Source organism: Heptranchias perlo, chromosome 18 (assembly GCF_035084215.1).
Source record: "Heptranchias perlo isolate sHepPer1 chromosome 18, sHepPer1.hap1, whole genome shotgun sequence".
NCBI lineage: Eukaryota > Metazoa > Chordata > Chondrichthyes > Hexanchiformes > Hexanchidae > Heptranchias > Heptranchias perlo.
The window spans coordinates 9,314,402-9,332,776 of NC_090342.1; the positions used below are offsets into that span (position 1 = coordinate 9,314,402).

The window sequence follows — 18,375 nt, forward strand, 5'->3', positions numbered from 1 at the left end:
CACTTTTCCACAAAGTTCATTTTAACGTGCACTCTCAGCCAAGTAATTACATGGAGTGACTTCCAACTTGTAAATTATAATGAACGGTATATATGGGACAGAAACACGAGCTTTCGTACTCTCAAAAACAATTTATTATACACCTATTTTATTAAAAGGGTACATCTAGTGAAATTACTTATTTGAATTACAAAAGGAGCAACATGATTCAATATGAAAATAAGATACTGCCCGGTAAGTTTTGACAGTAATAAATCAGACACACAGCGGCCAATGACATCAGCCGGCTGCATGTGTTCACACAAAACCCAACAACTCTTGTACAAAACAAAAGTACTTCGTAACTGTGATACATTATAAAGATTCAGTTTTTTTTTTAAAACTGGTAAATAAGAAATGATCCTTCAGGTGGGGTCAGAAACTGGATTTCTTGGTCACACCCCAGGAACCTGTCAAAGCATCTACAACTATCCAGAAGAATATAATACAAGAGCAGGTAAAGATCACCGTCTTCGGGTCAGCTGACCATTCAACTGCTCTTATCCTTGCCAATTCTCTTTTTTTCCTCTTCAGCCAGTCATTTTGTTATCGCGAAGGCTTGTTATGTTTCTAAGTCTTAAGTGGTTTCCATCAGGAGAACTGGATTGGCTGTACACCAGAAATCTGCCAGGGCCAAGGAAGATGCAGTCAGTTTGCGTTAAGCACACACACGATACAGTTTCAAAGCGGTCGGCCCATTTCTTTCATTTAAAAAACAAAAACTGATTCACCACAGAGTGCAATTTTAAAAGTGAACTGAATTTAAAAATAGAGTAAATGAAAAGCAAAAACAATGCTGGAAATCAGAATTTAAAAACAGAATATGTGGAAATAGTGGGTCAGACAGCTCCCTTTCGGGCCCCGGGAGAAACATTAACCCCTCTTTTCTCTTTAAAGACACTGACCAACCTGCTGTGTGTTTTCAGCTTTTCTTTTAAAACAAATTTCAGGTGTCTCTTGTGCTACAAATCATCAATCATGATGCCAAATATATTTAAATTGACTGGTTAATTTTTCCCAATGATGCTAATCTGTGTATATACAAAAGGGGAAATTTTCCAAGTACTATCTGCCTTGCACACCCATTGGGAATCTGTAGGCATACTGGTCATGATTCCCTGGTGTATTCAGTCAAGGGGTGAGATTCAAGCAGCTTGTGCTCAGCAAAATCAGGCCTAAACAGAGCATATACTTAAACTATCTGCAAAGTACCACTGGGTAAGACACTACTCATTAAGGTTTGGGTAAAGATACTGACGTTGCAGCCAAGATCAGACCTTCCCCTTGTCCCAATCAGGATCAGGAACCCTGGTCAATTTTTGTTTTATATTAAAAACTCTGCCCTCCCCAGTTCAAGGATGTCGAAATCAAGCATCTCATCACCACCCTAGCTGCAATCAGTGAATTCAGCACAGATCGGAGCCTGAAACTGGAACATTCACGGTTTGTGTAGTTCAGTACCGAGCCACAAGCTACATTTACCCAAGTCATTAGGAGGGTTTGTATTATTTGCAGCAACACTGACTTCCCTGCAGATTTAATTTTTATATAAATATGGTTAGAATTGAAAAGGAAAGATTTGCAGGGCAATGGGGAAAGAGCAGGGAAGTGGGACTAATCGGTAGCTCTTTCAGAGAGCCGGCACAGGCACGATGGGCCAAATGGCCGCCTTCTGTGCTGTATCATTCTATGATTTAACTAAGTTGATTCGTAAAGAGAAGAAATTCCACTGATAAGAGAATATATGAGAAACAATGTTGTAAATTTCAAACATTTTTTAAATGCACAAAGTTTGAACTTTAAAAGGCGAGCACTCACCTGTTGGTAAGACGTTGTATAAACCATGACGTTCTGTGGCTGGCCATCGGCAGTGATCAATCCCGTTGTCAACTGATTAGCTGTTGGATGGTAATAAGAAACTTATTAAGGCTTTGAACAGTCTAGTAGTATTTTTGCATTAAATAAACTAAATTGGTATTGTGCATTAAACCAAAATGTTCACTGGATCTATGTATTTCTCTCACTGAACTTAATACTCAGCATCTTACATTCACAGAAAACCCTTTATGTGGATGCTACATGACTAAAACCAGGCAGGTATTTTAGAAGACACAGGACAGCACTAGGTGAAAACATGCTATAAACAAAGATTTAAGCCAGATTTAAGAAATTGTATCTGTACAAAAGATATCAGTGGATTTAAAAAACAAAAATCACTAATATTCAGGAGAACGTTTTCCTTTTGAAGAAAACATGACATTACTGCACGGAAACAGGCCATTCAGCCCAATTGCTCCATGCTGGTATTTATGCTCCATATGAGCATCCTCCTACCCTACTTTATCTAATCCCATTCACATATCATTCTAAAACAGTCTCACCAGGCTTTTATTTATGTTAGTGACAATGAACAGAAATATTAATGACTGCAGTTTTCTGCTGTGGTGCCTTTGTTCTAAGGGATTGGGTTAGTCCTACTGGCACAAAGCTGGCCTATCGGGACCTTCCTGCAACAATGGTATGTTATGCCCGTAGAGTGGCCTAGCAGCCACCTAACTAGTCACACAACAGCCCGGGGCATTAAAGCAGCTCCGGTTATTGGGAAACCCATTGGAAATTAAGCAAGAGTGACAAATTTGTACACAGCCCAATTCACTGACAACTATTCTTGAATTTTGAAAAACTAATTTCTAGAATTAACTCCTCCAGAACCACACTACTTGTTTTTGTGTGTGTAATCAACCTTGGGAGTTTGGAAATCAGAAACAAAAAGTCAGGTATTTTTTAGCAGCTTGGCTCAGCAGTAGCACTTTAACAGCAGATTTTTCAAAAAAATCCTTTACCAATTTCACTCCTTTCTTTGGGTGCAAAAACAAGTAGCGCAGAAATGGTAAAAAAAATAACTGTCAGTTTCAGTTTATCTTGTTTTTTCCAACCACAATCTCTGCCCCTGTTGCTGTTAAACAGCCGTGGAAAACATCCCTCGCAGCAGTTTGAGGCTGCAAACCGTTTTCTTCTCCAACTTTCCACGCATTCTAACATAAATAAAAGGCACAGGAACAGGGTACAACTAGGAACAGTCAAGAGCAAGTGCTGTGCTGCTCCAACACCCAGTTAAGTCTGCATCTACTGCAGAAAATCCCCACTAAAAAAAGTAGATAGCTTTCAATTAAAAAAATATCTCCTTCACCAGATGGAATATCTTGCGAATCCTCCCCTTTTTGTCCCACCATTGTCAGCCATGCCTTCAGCTGCCTAGATCCCACTCTCTGGAATCCCCTCTATCCTCCTTAAAACCTGCATTTTTTTGACCAATCTTTTGATTCTTCTCTCCTTTTTTGGCTAAAGACCTGCTTTTCATCACACCTCTGCGAGTCACCTTAAAAATGTTTTTCTGCGTTAAAAGTTGCTGTATAATGCAAGTTGAATAAAAGCTTCGCATTGCAGTCAGATGAGTTAACGATGAGGACTGTTCTGATCTAACAGCATTTTGCCATTAAGATCTCTGCATGGCCTTCCAAGTACATTAGATGAATTTTCCTTGGTTTAAAGAAACAATTTGTACCCATTCCTGCTGCTTGCTTTAGTGTCCAGTAGTCAGTCTTGAATCAAAGTTTTTTTGTTTTAAGTTCAATGGTCATATGCAGCACTTACAGAAAGATTCTTCTGTGAGCTCCTCGCCAAGGCCATCTGTGCCTCCACCTGTTGATGTGTTTAATCCTTTCTCCCCCTTCATTGCCTGCACAATTCAATTCAGTTTTTTTTTTAAATAGACAAAACGTGATTGGAAAAAAAAGGTTTACTTTTTAAACATGTGTCCAAGTGGCTTTAGTACTTTCTCAACAACAACAACTTGCATTTATATAGCGCCTTTAACGTAGTAAAACGTCCCAAGGCACTTCACAGGATCATAATCAGGCAAAATTTGACACCGAGCCACATAAGACGATATTAGGACAGGTGACCAACAGCTTGGTCAAAGAGGTAGGTTTTAAGGAATGTCTTAAAGGAGAGAACTCCAGAGCTTAGGGCCTAGGCAGCTGAAGGCACAGCCACCAACGGTGGGGCAATTAAAATCGGGAACGCGCAAGAGGCCAGAATTGGAGGAGCGTAGAGATCTCAGAGGGTTGTAGGGCTGGAGGAGGTTACACAGAGATAGGGAGGGGCGAGGCCATGGAGGGATTTGAAAACAAGGATGAGAATTTTAAAATTCTCAGAAAATATTCAGATGCAGTAGTGCCATAGCAATCAAGGAGGACAACACAAGCTGATGTCTGAGCTTTCCCGGGGAGCTCCCCATTTCAGTCCTGAGCGGGCAGTTCACCACAGGACGGCTAAAATCGGAGGGGGATTTCATTCCAGGCAGCACTCTCGCTCCTTGCAAAAATGCCTCAGCAGGAGTCTAAAAGCAAGATGGCTGCCTGTCTTCCCAAAACAACCAAAAATCAATCGCAGAGAAACTACAGTGAAACCTGTAAATTACGGACACCCAATGGACTGGCATCAGCTGTCCTTTTTTTCAAAATGGCCACTGAATGTAGTGACAGCTGCTGCAGGGGTGATTTAAACCCCGATACCGGCAAGGTCAAAATGGAATCCAGTCATCACGATCTTCAGACTCAGACACAGTACGTACTTTGAACATTTTGAAGTGTGACATTGGGCTGTGTCCCATGTTTTAAGATGTAAAAGGGATTGGTGCATTGAAGGCTGTCCATAGTTTGTAACTGGAGAGTGTCCATAATTTCAGAGTGCCTCGTGTATTTTACAAGGCAAGTTATTTGGAAACTGTCAATAAATGTCTGTTTTTTGCAGATGTCCGTTTATACAGGTTTCATTGTACTAATTGCTATTATCCAATGTTGGCATGCTGGTAAACAGTGTTCAAACAGCATTTAAATGCTGATATTTTTTTAAATTTAAAAGTGAAAAGAGTTTCACCTCTCTGAACTTCTGCAGGTAGAGTTTTAGTGGTTCCACGTAACTATCAAACCCCAGCGTGGACATGGCAAAAAGAATATCTTCTCCATTGATGGTTTTGCGTTTTTCTTGGTGACATCGCTCACTGGCCTCAGATGTTATAAAGCTGATAAACTCACTCACACACTCCTGAACGCATTCTTTAGCATCTTTAGCAATCTAACAAGAGAAGGTTTTGATTGTTAGGAACATTTCTAGGGATAGCAACAATTCAATTTCAATGCATCATTAGCATTAAAAGAATAATGAGTCAGTTTCCTGCAGTAATATACTACAGTATCCCTGCAATTTCCAAATGAAATGCATGGCTACTTAGCTTCATATGAAGTAGTTACTTCTGTATTGTATTTTGCAACAACTAGCATTTATGTAATGCTTTTAACCCTAAGGTACCAAGGCACTTCACAAATAGACATAAGGAAAACAGATGCCAGACTCGGAAGGGAGAGGTCAGGAGGGAAGACTGAAAGCTTGGTCGAAGAGATGAGGGTTTTGAGATGACTGTAAAGGGAGATGGAGTTGGAGACATTTAGGGAAGAAATGCCAGAATGGGACCCAGGCAGCTGAAGGCTCTGCTGCCAACAATGGGACCAAGGGAGAGGAAATGCAGGCCAGAGTCAGTGGAATGGAGTGTTTTGGGAGAGTGGAGAGGAAGATGATGATATAGGGCTGGATGAGATTGCAGAGATAGGGTGGGGGGAAGCCATAGAGGAGACAGCAAGGAGGATTTAATTTTTTTAAAAAAATGTAGAGTGACTGAAAGCCAATGGAGGGAACTCAGTGCGGGACAATATATGCACAGCAAAGTTTGTGTTGGAATCTCTGTTTGGGGGGGGGGGGGGGGGGGAAGGGGGAACAGCAAGGAGGACATCGTAGTAGTTGAGTCTGGAGGCATACGAGGGTTTCAGCGGTGATGGGGTGGAGGCTGGTAATGTTGAGGAGATAATATAAGCAGTAGGGTGTATGGTGTGAAACTAATCTCAGGGTTGAACAAGATACCAAGGTTGCAAACAGTTTGAGACAGTGACTGGGGAGGGGGATGGAGTCAGTGGCATGGAAACAGAGTTTGTACTGGGTGCTGAAGACAATGGCTTTAGTAGCACCGATGTTGAGCTGGACGAAGCTGTGATTCACTGAAGACTGGATGACGGATAAGCAATCTGGCAGCACAAAGATAGTCGAGGAGTTCAGGGAGCTGGGGGGGGGGAAAAAGAGGAGAGAACTGAGGAGCCGGGGGGAGGCAGGGAAACGGCAGCATACACGTGGAAATTGGCCTGTGGCTGATGTCACCAAGGAGTAGTTTGTAGACGAGAAAGAGGACGGGGCCTAGGATAGATCTTTGGGGACCTGGAGGTAAAAAGGCAGGTTATAGTCCCCAAAAGCAAGTTGCTTCTGAGCATTCTGCATTGATATTCAAGTGTTTGGTTTTTTCCCCCCTTACTTTAGGTAATGTTACTTGCTCTCCAGTGGGATTTATAGATCGTTAATTGACAAAGCATATTGATTTAATTCCAAAATCATTTAACAGGACTAAAAAAATTAATTTGTTGGTTCTGTCAGAAATGTCCTAAAAAGTGCTTCACATACAACGAATTATGTTGAAGTGCAGTCAGTGCTATGTAGGCAATGTTCATGTGGAACATTCACTCCCTGTCTAAACTCTAATCCTCCACACTTGTACAATATATCAAAATGATTCCGTGCTTTGCAAATTATAATCCAGATGAACTTTGTCTTTAATCATTTAGTAGATCTCCCATGGCGTTGCTCACAGTGAGCCAGAGGATACAATGATTTAGAATAATAGGCATGTTATGTTATGTAACACAATGTGTCAGGGCCACTGATTTCTCTAGCTACTTCCGACACTTTTGATTCATTTGTTCCTCTCTCCAATTCTGATTTACCGCTGTTCCACTTTGACCCAATCAACAAGCATGACGGCTGAAGTGTGACAGGAAATAAGTATGACACTTACAGGAAGGGCTAGTAATGGATTTAACATATTACAGAGATGTAGAGCTGTACAATACCTTCCCTGTTGCAGGTACGGCTGATTTCATTATCCGAGCAACGTTGGCTATCGGAAGATAAATGTCTTGTTCCCTGTAGGACTCTTTGGAACCATTCGTGTCATCGTGATCACCAAGCCCTTCGTCAGTATCTCCTGAAACAGAATAACTCAGCTGATATACAATTCCCCAAATAAACAGACACTGGAAGGTTCACTGAAAAACAGAATCATACAGCACAGGAGGAGGCCAATCGGCCCACATGCCTGTGCCAGCTCTTTGAAAGAGCTATCCAATTAGTCCCACTCCTCTGCTCTTTCCTCATAGTCCAGCAATTTTTTCATTTTCAAGTATATATCAAAATCCCCTTTGAAAGTTACTATTGAATCTGCTTCCCTTTCAGGCAGCGCATCCCAGATCATAACTCGCTGTGTAAAACAAATTCTCCTCTCCCCTCTGGTTCTTTTGCCAATTATCTTAAATCCGTGTCCTCTGGTTACCAACCCTCTTGCCAGTTTCTCCTTATCTACTCTATCAAAACCCTTCATAATTTTGAACACCTCTATTAAATCTCCCCTTAATCTTCCCTGCTGTAAAGAGAACAATCCCAGCTTCTCCAGTCTCTTCACATAACTCAAGTCGCTAATCCGTGGTATCATTCTAGTAAATCTCCTCTGCACACCCTTGACATCCTTCTACACAATAGATCTGTGTAAGAGTCTTTTCATCTCATCATACACTGGACGGCTAATTTTTGTGCTCAAACCCATTTGGTGCTCAGTGTCTGCATCATGCACAGTCCAAAGGCAGCTACTCTGGCCCAACCACATCCTTGGAAAAGCACTTTCTGATGCACCCAGTATGAATTTTTCCACTACCCATCTTCTGGCTGCTCCGCAAGATTGCCTATAGATATTTTTGTGCTGTGGACTTGCAACCATTAGTAACTGAGTTAAGACTGCCAAAACTCATTTTATGTAGAACCCCTAGATATCATTACAGAAGATATTCTCACCTTATAGTCTGTGTTGGGGTCAAATACAGGTCACAATGGTGAAACAGCAGTGCTGTTAACCCACTGTGCCACTTAGTCCCCTTATCTGGGCATTTTTAACATTAAAAATTAGCTCTTCAGAAAATTTGTAAGCATTTAAACCAACCACAACTAGTAACAGTTCACAACATTTGTGGTTTGTAAAGATCTTAAAAATGAAATATAAAATGTAATCTATTTTAAAACCCCTGCTTCTCAACCCACCTGAGATTGTGTAACTGAGATTGCATAACCCTTCCCTCATCCTTCTGGCTCTCAAATCTACAGTTCAACTTGAGAGTGTCCAAATATTTGATTTACAGGACACTGATTTGTTCATATTGACATAAGAATTATAACAACCCTATGGTAAACTTACTCTGCCTTTATATTATACATTACTTCAAACAGAAGCAATTCCCATTGGCTGCCAGTGCCGTGGAATGCACCCTGCTTACACTGACAGGAGCAACCATTACGATCACAGATCTTCACCTAAACCTGGCACACTCGCCTCCGAGTCAGACGGTTGTGAGTTCAAGTCCCACTCCAGAAACTTGAGCACTAAATCTAGGCTGACACTTCCAGTGCAGTACTGAGGGAGATGTTAAACCAAGGCCCCGTCTGCCCTCTCGGGTGGCTGTAAAAGATCCCACGGCACTATTCGAAGAGCAGGGGAGGCGTTCTCCCTGGTGTCCTGGCCAATATTCATACCTCAACCAACATCACCAAAACAGATTATCTGGTAATTATCACATTGCTGTTTGTGGGACCTTGCTGTGCGCAATTTGGCTGTCCTGTTTCCTATATTACAACACTTACTGCACTTCAAAAGTACTTTATTGGCCGTAAAGCGCTTTGAGACGTCCGGAGATTGTGAAAGGCGCAATATAAATGCAAGTTCATTCTTTCTTTCTTAAATGTGGGGATGGTCTGCACGGGAATGCAACACGTAACCTGCACTGAAGGTGGGCTGAACACTCAGCCTGCCCAGATCCTTAAAAGAAAATGGTGGCTTGCTGCAGTGTGTATTGCCAGCAGCCATTTATGTCATGTTCTGACTCTGCTAGATGCTACTGGAGGGGGAAAAAAAAAATCTCCTAAAGTGGTTCTATGTAGTGCCAGCACAGCTACCTCTAACATATCTGCAATGACACCAGCTGTAGTGCTGTAATATAAACGGAACGTAAATTGGGTATATGGCGAGCAAATTTCAAACAGGGAGTCTTGGCAGCTAGATCTGTTTGGTAAGAAACCCATAAAGTGTTTTGGTTACTTCTTTACTCAATGACAAAACATTAAGTCTTACCTTCGTGAGACTGTAACACATAGTGACTTCCACCGATGTAATCACCTGCAATTCCTAACTGGGAAGCATCTGTAGTGGAACTGTCACCATCCATCTGTAAAATTGAGGAATATTGGGGCAGATGAAGGAAACAGCACTTATAGTTAAACCAAAATGCTTTTAAGTTGCTTTGAGAAAATGAATAGTCTTCTGCAGGGAAACTGTATACCGTGGCAGATTTATTTGTGCGATATCATGCTGATATTGTATCTGAGCACATTTTATTTACACAAATCAACTTACCCTATTAAAATTTAGAATAAAGTATAGGCTATTAATAGATATAGGCGAATGATGGAGTAATTGTATATCAAAGATGTTAAAATACCCTTTTAACAGCATCTCTAAGCACGAGTTACAAATCAGGAAACAAACTGAAGAGTTGTCACAATTTTTATCACAAATCTTGTATTTCAAATACTTTACCCTATATGATTTACATGGTTCAAAATGTTATTCAAATGCATAACACCTGTTTAAAAACGACTCGAAAGTAGCCGAGAAGTGCAGCATTTTCTTATGGTTGCGCTTACAATAAATGTTTATTGAGTGGAGAGCCTCTAACTGGTTAAACGATGAGATTCATAAATTTGCAACTGAACTACTACAAAGAACATCCTGCTTACTGAGGGAATTCTGTAGCACATTCAACCCTGCTTTAACTGAACTATGCATCAGCATTGTCAGTCGCTATCAACAAGTCATTCACCTACACGTGTACTTTACATGGGCTGGACGGAGGCGCACAGCAATAATTATATATGTAAATTTGGGACAGGAAGGAGGTACCGAGGCAGATATTCATCTGGGAAAACTGATGAAACAAATACACATCAAAAAGAAAGGAACGACAAACAAATTACTGTTTTGAGACCCTAAAATCAAATGCATAACTATACTGGCAGAAATTAATCTTGAATGCATGCATTGGGTTACTTTGCTGAACAGAACAACTTGCATTTATATAGCGCCTTTAACGTAGTAAAACGTCCAAGGTGCGTCACAGGAGAGTTATCAGACAAAATTTGACATCGAACCACATGGAGATATTAGGACAGGTGACCAAAAGCTTGGCCAGCAGTAGGTTTTAAGGAGCTATTTAAAGGAGGAGAGGTAGAGAGACGGAGAGGTTTAGGGAGGGAGTTCCATAGCTTAAGGCCTAGGCAGCTGAAGATATGACCGCCAATGGTGGAGTGAATTAAAACTGCAAGAGGCTTGAATTGGAGGAGTGCAGAGATCTCGGAGGATTGTGGGACTGGAGGAGGTTACAGAGATAGGGAGGGACGAGGCCATGGAAGGATTTGAAGACAAGGATGAGAATTTTAAAATCGAGGCGTTGCCGGACCGGGAGTCAGCACAGGGGTGATGGGTGAACGGGACTTGGTGCGAGTTGGGATACAGGCAGAGTTTTGGATGAGGTCAAATTTACGCAAAGTGCAAAGCAGGAGGCCGGCCAGGAGAGCATTGGAATAGTAGAGTCTAGAGCTAACAAAGGCATGGATGTGGGTTTCAGCAGATGAGCTGATGCCAGGATGGAAACGGGCGACGTTATGGAGATGGAAGTAGGCGGTCTTGATGGCGAGGATATAAGGTTGGAAACTTAGCTCAGAGTCAAATAGAGCACCAATGTTGCAAATGGTCTGGTTCAGCCTCAGACAGTGGCCAGCGAGAGGGATGGAGTCAGTGGCTAGGGAGCGGTGTTTGTGGCGGGGACCAAAGACAACGGGTTTGGTCTTCCCAAAATTTAGTTGGAGGAAATTTCTGCTCGTCCAATACTGGATGTCAGACAAGCCGCTTTACAAATCAGAGGCAGTTGAGGGGTCGAGAGAGGTAGAGTGAGGTGTCGTTGGTGTATATGGAACCTGATATGTTTTCGGATGTCGCCGCCGAGGGCCAGCATGCAGATGAGAAATAGGAGGGGAGTGGGAGCAGGAATTGAAGCCGTTGCAGCTGATTCTCTGGCTACAACTGGATAGGAACGGAGCCAGGTGAGGGCAGTCCCACCCAGCTGGACAACGGAGGAAAGGGGTTGAAGAGACTGGTGTGGTCAACCGTGTCAAAGGCTGCGGACAGGTCGAGAAGGAGGAGGAGGAATAGTTTACCACGGTCAGTCACATGGGATGTCATTTGTGACTTTGAAAATGGCCGTTTCTGTGCTGTGGCAGGGGCGGAAACCTGATTTGAGGGGTTCAAAACATACCTGATTGAGTGAGTGTGTGTGATTAATTACAAAATGTATCAAGGAGCAACAGAGTACCAGAGACAACCTACAGTAACAGACAGATCAAAGCATAAGTTGTTGATAGGCAGTCAACATAACTGCTCATTTCAAAAATATCTTGACAGTTTTCTGCAGGAAAGCTGAATACTGTGGCAGATTTATTTGTGCGATACCATGCTGATGTTGTTTGAGTGCAATTTATTTACATAAATCAGAAAGAACAAACTTGTATTTATAGTGTATTATCATGTCCTCCAGGTAACCCAAGGCGCTTTACAATCAATGAATTTGTTTTTAAAATTGCAGTCACTATTATGTGCACAGCAAGGGCCCGTAAACAGCAAAATGAGTTGAATGACCAATTATCCCATTAATCAGTGTTGGCCTCAACACCTGCTCTTCAAAATAGCACCATGGGATTGTTTCACATCCATCTGAACAGAGAAATTGGGCCTCGGTTTAACGTCTTATCTGAAACACGCCACCGCTGGCAATGCAGCACTCCCCCAGCTCTGAGCCGAGGGGTCAGTTTAGAATATCTACTCAAATCAAAAGTAGCGTTTTCATATAGTCGTGATGAAAAGTGACTACTTTAAATATTTACGGCATGTGTGTTTAGATTTGGCGCGAGGACAGATTTCAATAGCGGTCCGCACTGCTGAGGCATCTAAAAACAAAAGTACCAGAACACCACCAGAAAATAGAGGACCGTTTACCCGATAGCGAGATCAGTGCATGCTTACATGCTGCATTTCCTCACATTAAACTGACAGTCTGCAATTAACAACTGAAATGTATAAATTAAATACTGCAGTCTCTTACAGGCCTGCTGTCAGGTGGATCAGTTTGCTTGTAAACTGCTTGTGGTGTTTCTAATGGGATCCAGAACAAACTATCCTCATCAGCTTGATTAAAAACTATGTAAAATCTAGTCTTGTTAAAATCCAAACCATAAACAATGTGTGGAACCGCTTCCAGTGTGTAGCTCCTGGCGCTAATTTTCATAATTCCATTGACAGGCAAAAAAGGATTTGCATTGAACGTTTCCAATTACTAAGAACAGTTGCTGATTGTTGGCAAACTGGTAGTTAATTTGTACCCAGATAATGTCTTCGGTGGTAACGAACAATGCTCACTCAACGTCAGAACTTTTTTAAAAAACGGATGCTGAAGGACCTGTTGTGCATTACCACCATTTACAGTCTTTCCTTTTTTAGTTTACTCTTTTCCTCCAACCTTTCTATAATGCCTCTATTTATCTTTCAGTCTAAGTTCTGACAAAGACAAATTCAAAACATCATAACCTGTCTTTTTTCTTTAGGTGCTGAATGACCTGTGTATTTTCAGCATTCCGTTTTTATCCCAATAATGTCACACTGACTGTTGTGAATTGTTAGCTAACCTGTACAGTTAATGTCAGACTGTTGTGTATTAAAAGTTAACCTGTACAGATAATGTAATGTTGCTTGATGACTAAAACATGATTTACTTCAAGAAATTACAGGTAAGCCATTAACAAAAAAAACCTTTATTCAAAACATGTTGAAATGCCATAGGTTAACTAATATTTATTTTTAGTTAGCAGTAGCAAATAGTCATCCAAGATGACAAAAGCCTGCAACTATTCTCTCCTAAGCATTTCAAATAAAGAGACCAGAAAACTACAAATGCTGGAAATCAAATAAAAAAATAGAAAATGCTGGAAATATACAGGTCTGCCTGTGTCTATAGAGAGAGAGAAAACAAGTTAATATTTCAGGTCTAACTCTTGCTCAGAACTGGAAACATTTTCAGTTTGAGTTTCAGTACTGATCAAGAGGTTATACCCAAAATCTTAACCTGTCTTTTCTCTCTACAGATACTGACAACCTGCAGTGTAATTCCAGCATTTTCTATGTTGCTTCTAAAAAGTTAATGGCTGCAGTGACTGGAAAACATTCATTTGAAACTCTTTATACTGCAGATAGAATGATTAAGAAATTAGACTAGGTGCAAGATATTGTGCTTTTTGCATTAAATATTAATTGTTTGGAAATTGATTTCGTTCTAATTTGGGTTACGAACTACAATGGCTACAATTACCAACATGGCTACAATGAAGTGAAATCAGAAGATATTAGCAGGAGTACTTAATATGCTCACATGAAACCCTTTTCTTCACCATTTTACAGGAAACATTTTAAATGGGTTAGCATCTCCAGTAAAACAACAAACAAATCCCAAACAAGGCTTGCTAAGCATGTGTGCATTAACACAGCTCAATTCCACCCCACAAAACAGCTTTAACACGGATAAGAGGTTTACGTGGAGGTCATTATAATTGTTGCATGCATGGAATATGCCTTAGGAAAGTTTGAAAAGGCAAAGGCTCAGTTTAATACCGATTCTGAAAAATAAAATCAGTAAAAAATGACTAATGATTCTCAGTAGTATTATAGTTTCCGAGAATATTTTTCTGTCTCTCCCACAACTCAAAAAATCTCAACTGCACTGAACATCTCAGTAAGAATGAACGCCACCTCATTAGATTCACGTTGAATATTTTCTGAACGAACGATTTATTTAGTCAATCTAAAACTCAAACCCAAAATACTAGTTACTAGTCATATGGCACTGTATCCACTGTGATAAAGACTACAGTCTTCAAAAGCACTTTTTTTTGAAAAGCGTTTAAAACATTATTTCAAAACAGTCTGCAACTTCCTGCGCTCTTCTACAACTACTGTGAGCCTGCCACAACATGTCCCCCAGCTGTGCTCCCGTTAGTCATGTGCAGCAATCAAGAAAAACAGGTGCATCCGATCTATGTGTTTTCGTGGCCATTTAGAGGTGTACCACAAAGCCTCACGGATCGAGCTTATATCGATCCACCTGCACAACAATAACTACATTTCCAAAGTAATTCATGCACGTTGGGATGTCTGGAGGATGTGAACGGCACTATTTTAATGCAAGTTCTTTTTTGTGTCCCTCTTTAGCTCCAATTGGGCAGGCCCATTATAACAAACTATAAGTTAACCGTAAATGAAAAATATCAAACGGCCCCAGATCTCTCCCTTCCACCAACTCTGGCCTCTAATGCATCCTCCACCCATGGCCTCACCATTGGCAGTTATGCCTTCAGCCATGTAGACCCCACATTCTCTATTTTCCTCCCCACCATGGCTCAGTTGGTAACACTCTGGCCTCTAAGTCAGAAGGTCATGGATTCAAGTCTCAGTCCAGAGATTTGAGCACAAAATCCAGGCTGACATTTATTGTCCAAAAATGAGGGAGCGCTGCCCTGTCGGATGAGATGTTAAACAGAGGCCCTGTCTGCCCTCTCGGGTGGACATAAAAGATCCCATGGCATTATTCGAAGATGAACTGGGGTTCTCTCCAGTGTCCTGGCCAATATTTATACCTCAACCAACATCACAAACAGATTATCTGGTCATTTATTTCATTGCTGTTTGTGGGACCTTGCTGTGCAGAAATGGGCTGCTGTTTCCTACATTATAACTACACTTCAAAAGTAATTCATTGGCTGTAAACAGTTTGTGGTGTCTCGAGATTGTGAAAGGTGATATATAAATGCAAGTTCTTTCTTTCCTCCTTAAAACCTACCTCTTCGACCAAGCTTTTGGTCACTCCATCTAATATCTCCTCCTTTGGCTCAGGTGACCATATTTGCCATTTCAACGTTAAATGTGCTATATAAATGCAAGTTGTCCTTTCAGAAAATAATGCCAATTTTAGCTAGAGCTAATCCAGCATGGATTCTGCAGAATAATTGAGGCCGTTCTCATTAGGGCACTCAGTGATTTTAGCACATACAAACACCGCCGCAGAGGCAGGTTCCCGCTGTTATGAGTCACTGGGTGTTCGTACAAAGATACTGTCTTGGTGTGTACTATGATTGCTGGAAGGCAGGAGCACTAATGGTGACCTGTTTTTGCAGTTAACGTTAACATTTGTGGTACAAAGTCTACAGCTGGATAGTAAGAAGCAAGTGATGCTCCACTGCAAATTTAAGTGACTTTTTTTTTGCACTGTCCTTGAATATCTGTTCAATAAAACAAAACATCAAGCACTGATGAATCAGCAGAGTTATCATTGATTTTTTTTGACATATGAAATAAACTGCTTATTCCTGTCCTTAGTGAGTTATCCTTTTTTTGTGGCCATTTCATCTAAATCAGTCACAAGACCATCCAGTCATTTGCAAGCTGAACACACACAGCCTGCCAGTACAACAGCAGGTAGTAAGGTAACCAGTCAACAAATAGTGTAGCACGAGATAAAATATTAATGGCAAGTTGTCCTAGTTAATGGAAATTAAAATGCTGTAAGTAGATTCCATGATATTTCTGCAGACAAATAGACCCCATGGCCATTCCACAAGGAATTTTGCTGCCAGCTGCAGTTTGAGTCACTTCTAAATCGTTCTATCCTGATCACCAATACCAAAAAAAACCCCTGCTATGGATACAAAAGGTACAATCAACATCAAAACATAGATTATTTGGTCATTTATCTCATTGCTGTTTGGGGGGGGGGGGGGGGGGGGGGACCTTGCTGTGCACAAATTGGCTGCTGCGTTTCCTACATTACAACAGCGACTACACTTCATAGGCTGCAAAGCACTTTAGGGAATCCTGAGAGGCACCATATTAAATGCAAGTTCTTTCATTTAAAAATGTTTTCACTAGCAACGGAGGACTGAATGAAGCTTTAAAGAAAGAAAGAAGCAATGCAAGTCTTATCACAAAGCACCACTATCCCTTGCACCTGCTCTTTCACATTTGAGCGAGGGTAGTGGAATGCCGGCAAACTTATTTGGTGGTTGCCATCCGTCACAGCCTGTTGATTCTAACGTGACAGTTTAAAGAGATGCTAAATCGGAACGGTTACATACACCATAAAACAGTTGAAATCAGATATCGAGAAACAACATGAGAATAGGAGAGCAGAGAGCAAGAGGGAGGGACGCAAATAATGTCCTTAAAACCAGTGGCTGAAGCCTGGGCCATCCAGTTACCTTTGTGCAGACTGGCAGGCGCTCGCTCAGCCCCGGGGAACAAGGCTCCTCCTTCCGCCTTATTCAATCGCGGCTCCCGCCAAATGCACAACCCCGCCCGTACCGGGCCTGATGGGACTCAGAGAGGGGGGGGGGGGGGTGTGAACCCGACATCGGAGGGTCCCATCTCTCCCTCCCACCCACACCCCGCCATATCACCACCTCCCGGGGTGGGGGGTTCCCAAACAAAGACCCCCCCCCCCCCAATCTCCTCGCAGTCTCTCCCCCCCCCCCCCAAAACTGGGCCCATATCTCTCACCCCCCACACTCCCGGCCCAAGTCTCCTTCCCCACGCCCCCGGCCTGTACCTCATTCTCTCCCGCCTCCCCGGGCACAGGTCGGAACCTGAGCCGAGCGCGAAACCTCTCTCTCTCCCCCCCCTCCCCGGCCTGTGTCTCTACCACCACCACCCCCCCCCCCCCCCCTTTCCCACTCTCAAATCCGGCCTACACCTCAGCCCGTCTTCTAGCGGCGGTGGCGCGGTTTTCACAGCCCGGGGGACGCGGGATGATCAGCCGCCCGCCCAGCTCACAAAAAAAAAACACAGCCCCGGCCCGGAGAAACAGCGGGCTCGAGTATGGATGACAGCCGTTGTACGGAGTTAGGGGGTTAAAATAAATAAACCCCCCCCCCAATCCTCTTCAAGGCCCCGGGCCTCACACATTCCCCTCCCTACAGATAAAAGCTAAATAAAGAAGCGGCCCCCGCCTTTGAAGGGGGGGAATCGCTTAGGCCGCGCTCCGCCGCTCGCACACTCGGTCTCCCCTCCCCCGGAGCGCCGGGCTTTCCTGCTCCATTCGCAGCGACTAGAGAGAGACGGACATTAGGTTCAGGCGAGGAGCCGGAGGAATCGGTAGCGATCATTGGCCGAGCGGCGACAAACCTTATTGAAGCGCAGTCGGAGCCCTGGTTGGTTAGTTGAAGAATCGGCTGTGGTTGGACAAAATGGCTGCGAAGGAGCCAGTCCCAGCGCGGAGCTGCGCTTCCAGGACCCGGCCCGCCCTCCCCCCGGGGTCCAAGGCCCTTCCAACACACGGCTCGCCCTCCCCCCGCGGTCCAAGGCCCTTCCAACACACGGCTCGCCCTCCCCCCGGCGTCCAAGGCCCTTCCAACACACGGCTCGCCCTCCCCCCGCGGTCCAAGGCCCTTCCAACACACGGCTCGCCCTCCCCCCGGCGTCCAAGGCCCTTCCAACACACGGCCCGCCCTCCCCCCGGGGTCCAAGGCCCTTCCAACACACGGCTCGCCCTCCCCCCGGCGTCCAAGGCCCTTCCAGGACCCGACCCGCCCTCCCCCCGGGGTCCAAGGCCCTTCCAACACACGGCTCGCCCTCCCCCCGGCGTCCAAGGCCCTTCCAACACACGGCTCGCCCTCCCCCCGGCGTCCAAGGCCCTTCCAACACACGGCTCGCCCTCCCCCCGGGGTCCAAGGCCCTTCCAGGACCCGGCCCGCCCTCCCCCCGCGCTTAGGGCTCTTCTAGGACACGGCTCGCCCTCCCCCCGGGCTTAGGGCCCTTCCAGGACACGGCTCGCCCTCCCCCCGGCGTCCAAGGCCCTTCCAGGACCCGGCCCGCCCTCCCCCCGGGGGGTCTAAGGCTCTTCCAACTCGCGGCCCGCCCTCCACCGGGGTCTAAGGCTCTTCCAACACACGCCTCGCCCTCCCCCCGAGGTCCAAGGCGCTTCC

The 18,375-nt window shown here is 43.7% G+C and overlaps 1 protein-coding gene across 2 annotated transcripts; it reads right to left on the reverse strand.

Annotated features, from left to right (window-relative positions):
- Positions 1 to 111: 111 nt before the first annotated feature.
- LOC137334573 (nuclear transcription factor Y subunit beta-like) lies at positions 112 to 17,659 on the reverse strand. 2 transcript variants are annotated; one of them, XM_067999347.1, is made up of 7 exons: positions 17,576 to 17,659; positions 9,374 to 9,467; positions 7,053 to 7,186; positions 4,981 to 5,178; positions 3,694 to 3,778; positions 1,858 to 1,937; positions 112 to 663 (listed from the first exon to the last, which is right to left on the reverse strand). In XM_067999347.1, the coding sequence occupies exons 2-7, from the start codon at positions 9,465 to 9,467 to the stop codon at positions 631 to 633; spliced, it is 624 nt and encodes a 207-aa protein (XP_067855448.1). In that variant the 5' UTR covers positions 17,576 to 17,659; the 3' UTR covers positions 112 to 630. The 2 variants fall into 2 exon arrangements, with proteins under 2 accessions (XP_067855448.1, XP_067855449.1); XM_067999348.1 differs by lacking the exon at positions 17,576 to 17,659 and adding an exon at positions 16,654 to 16,870.
- Between the last annotated feature and the right edge of the window lie 716 nt (positions 17,660 to 18,375).

What these genes read in the sequence shown, in the direction of transcription:
- LOC137334573 (XM_067999347.1), bottom strand. Translation starts at nt 9,467, where the DNA reads ATGGATGGTGACAGTTCCACTACAGATGCTTCCCAGTTAGGAATTGCA. An exon ending in ACCTGCAGAAGTTCAGAGAG is followed by an intron (nt 3,779 to 4,980) that starts GTGAAACTCTTT and finishes TGAATTGTGCAG; the next exon opens with GCAATGAAGGGGGAGAAAGG. An exon ending in ATACAACGTCTTACCAACAG is followed by an intron (nt 664 to 1,857) that starts GTGAGTGCTCGC and finishes TGGCCCTGGCAG; the next exon opens with ATTTCTGGTGTACAGCCAAT.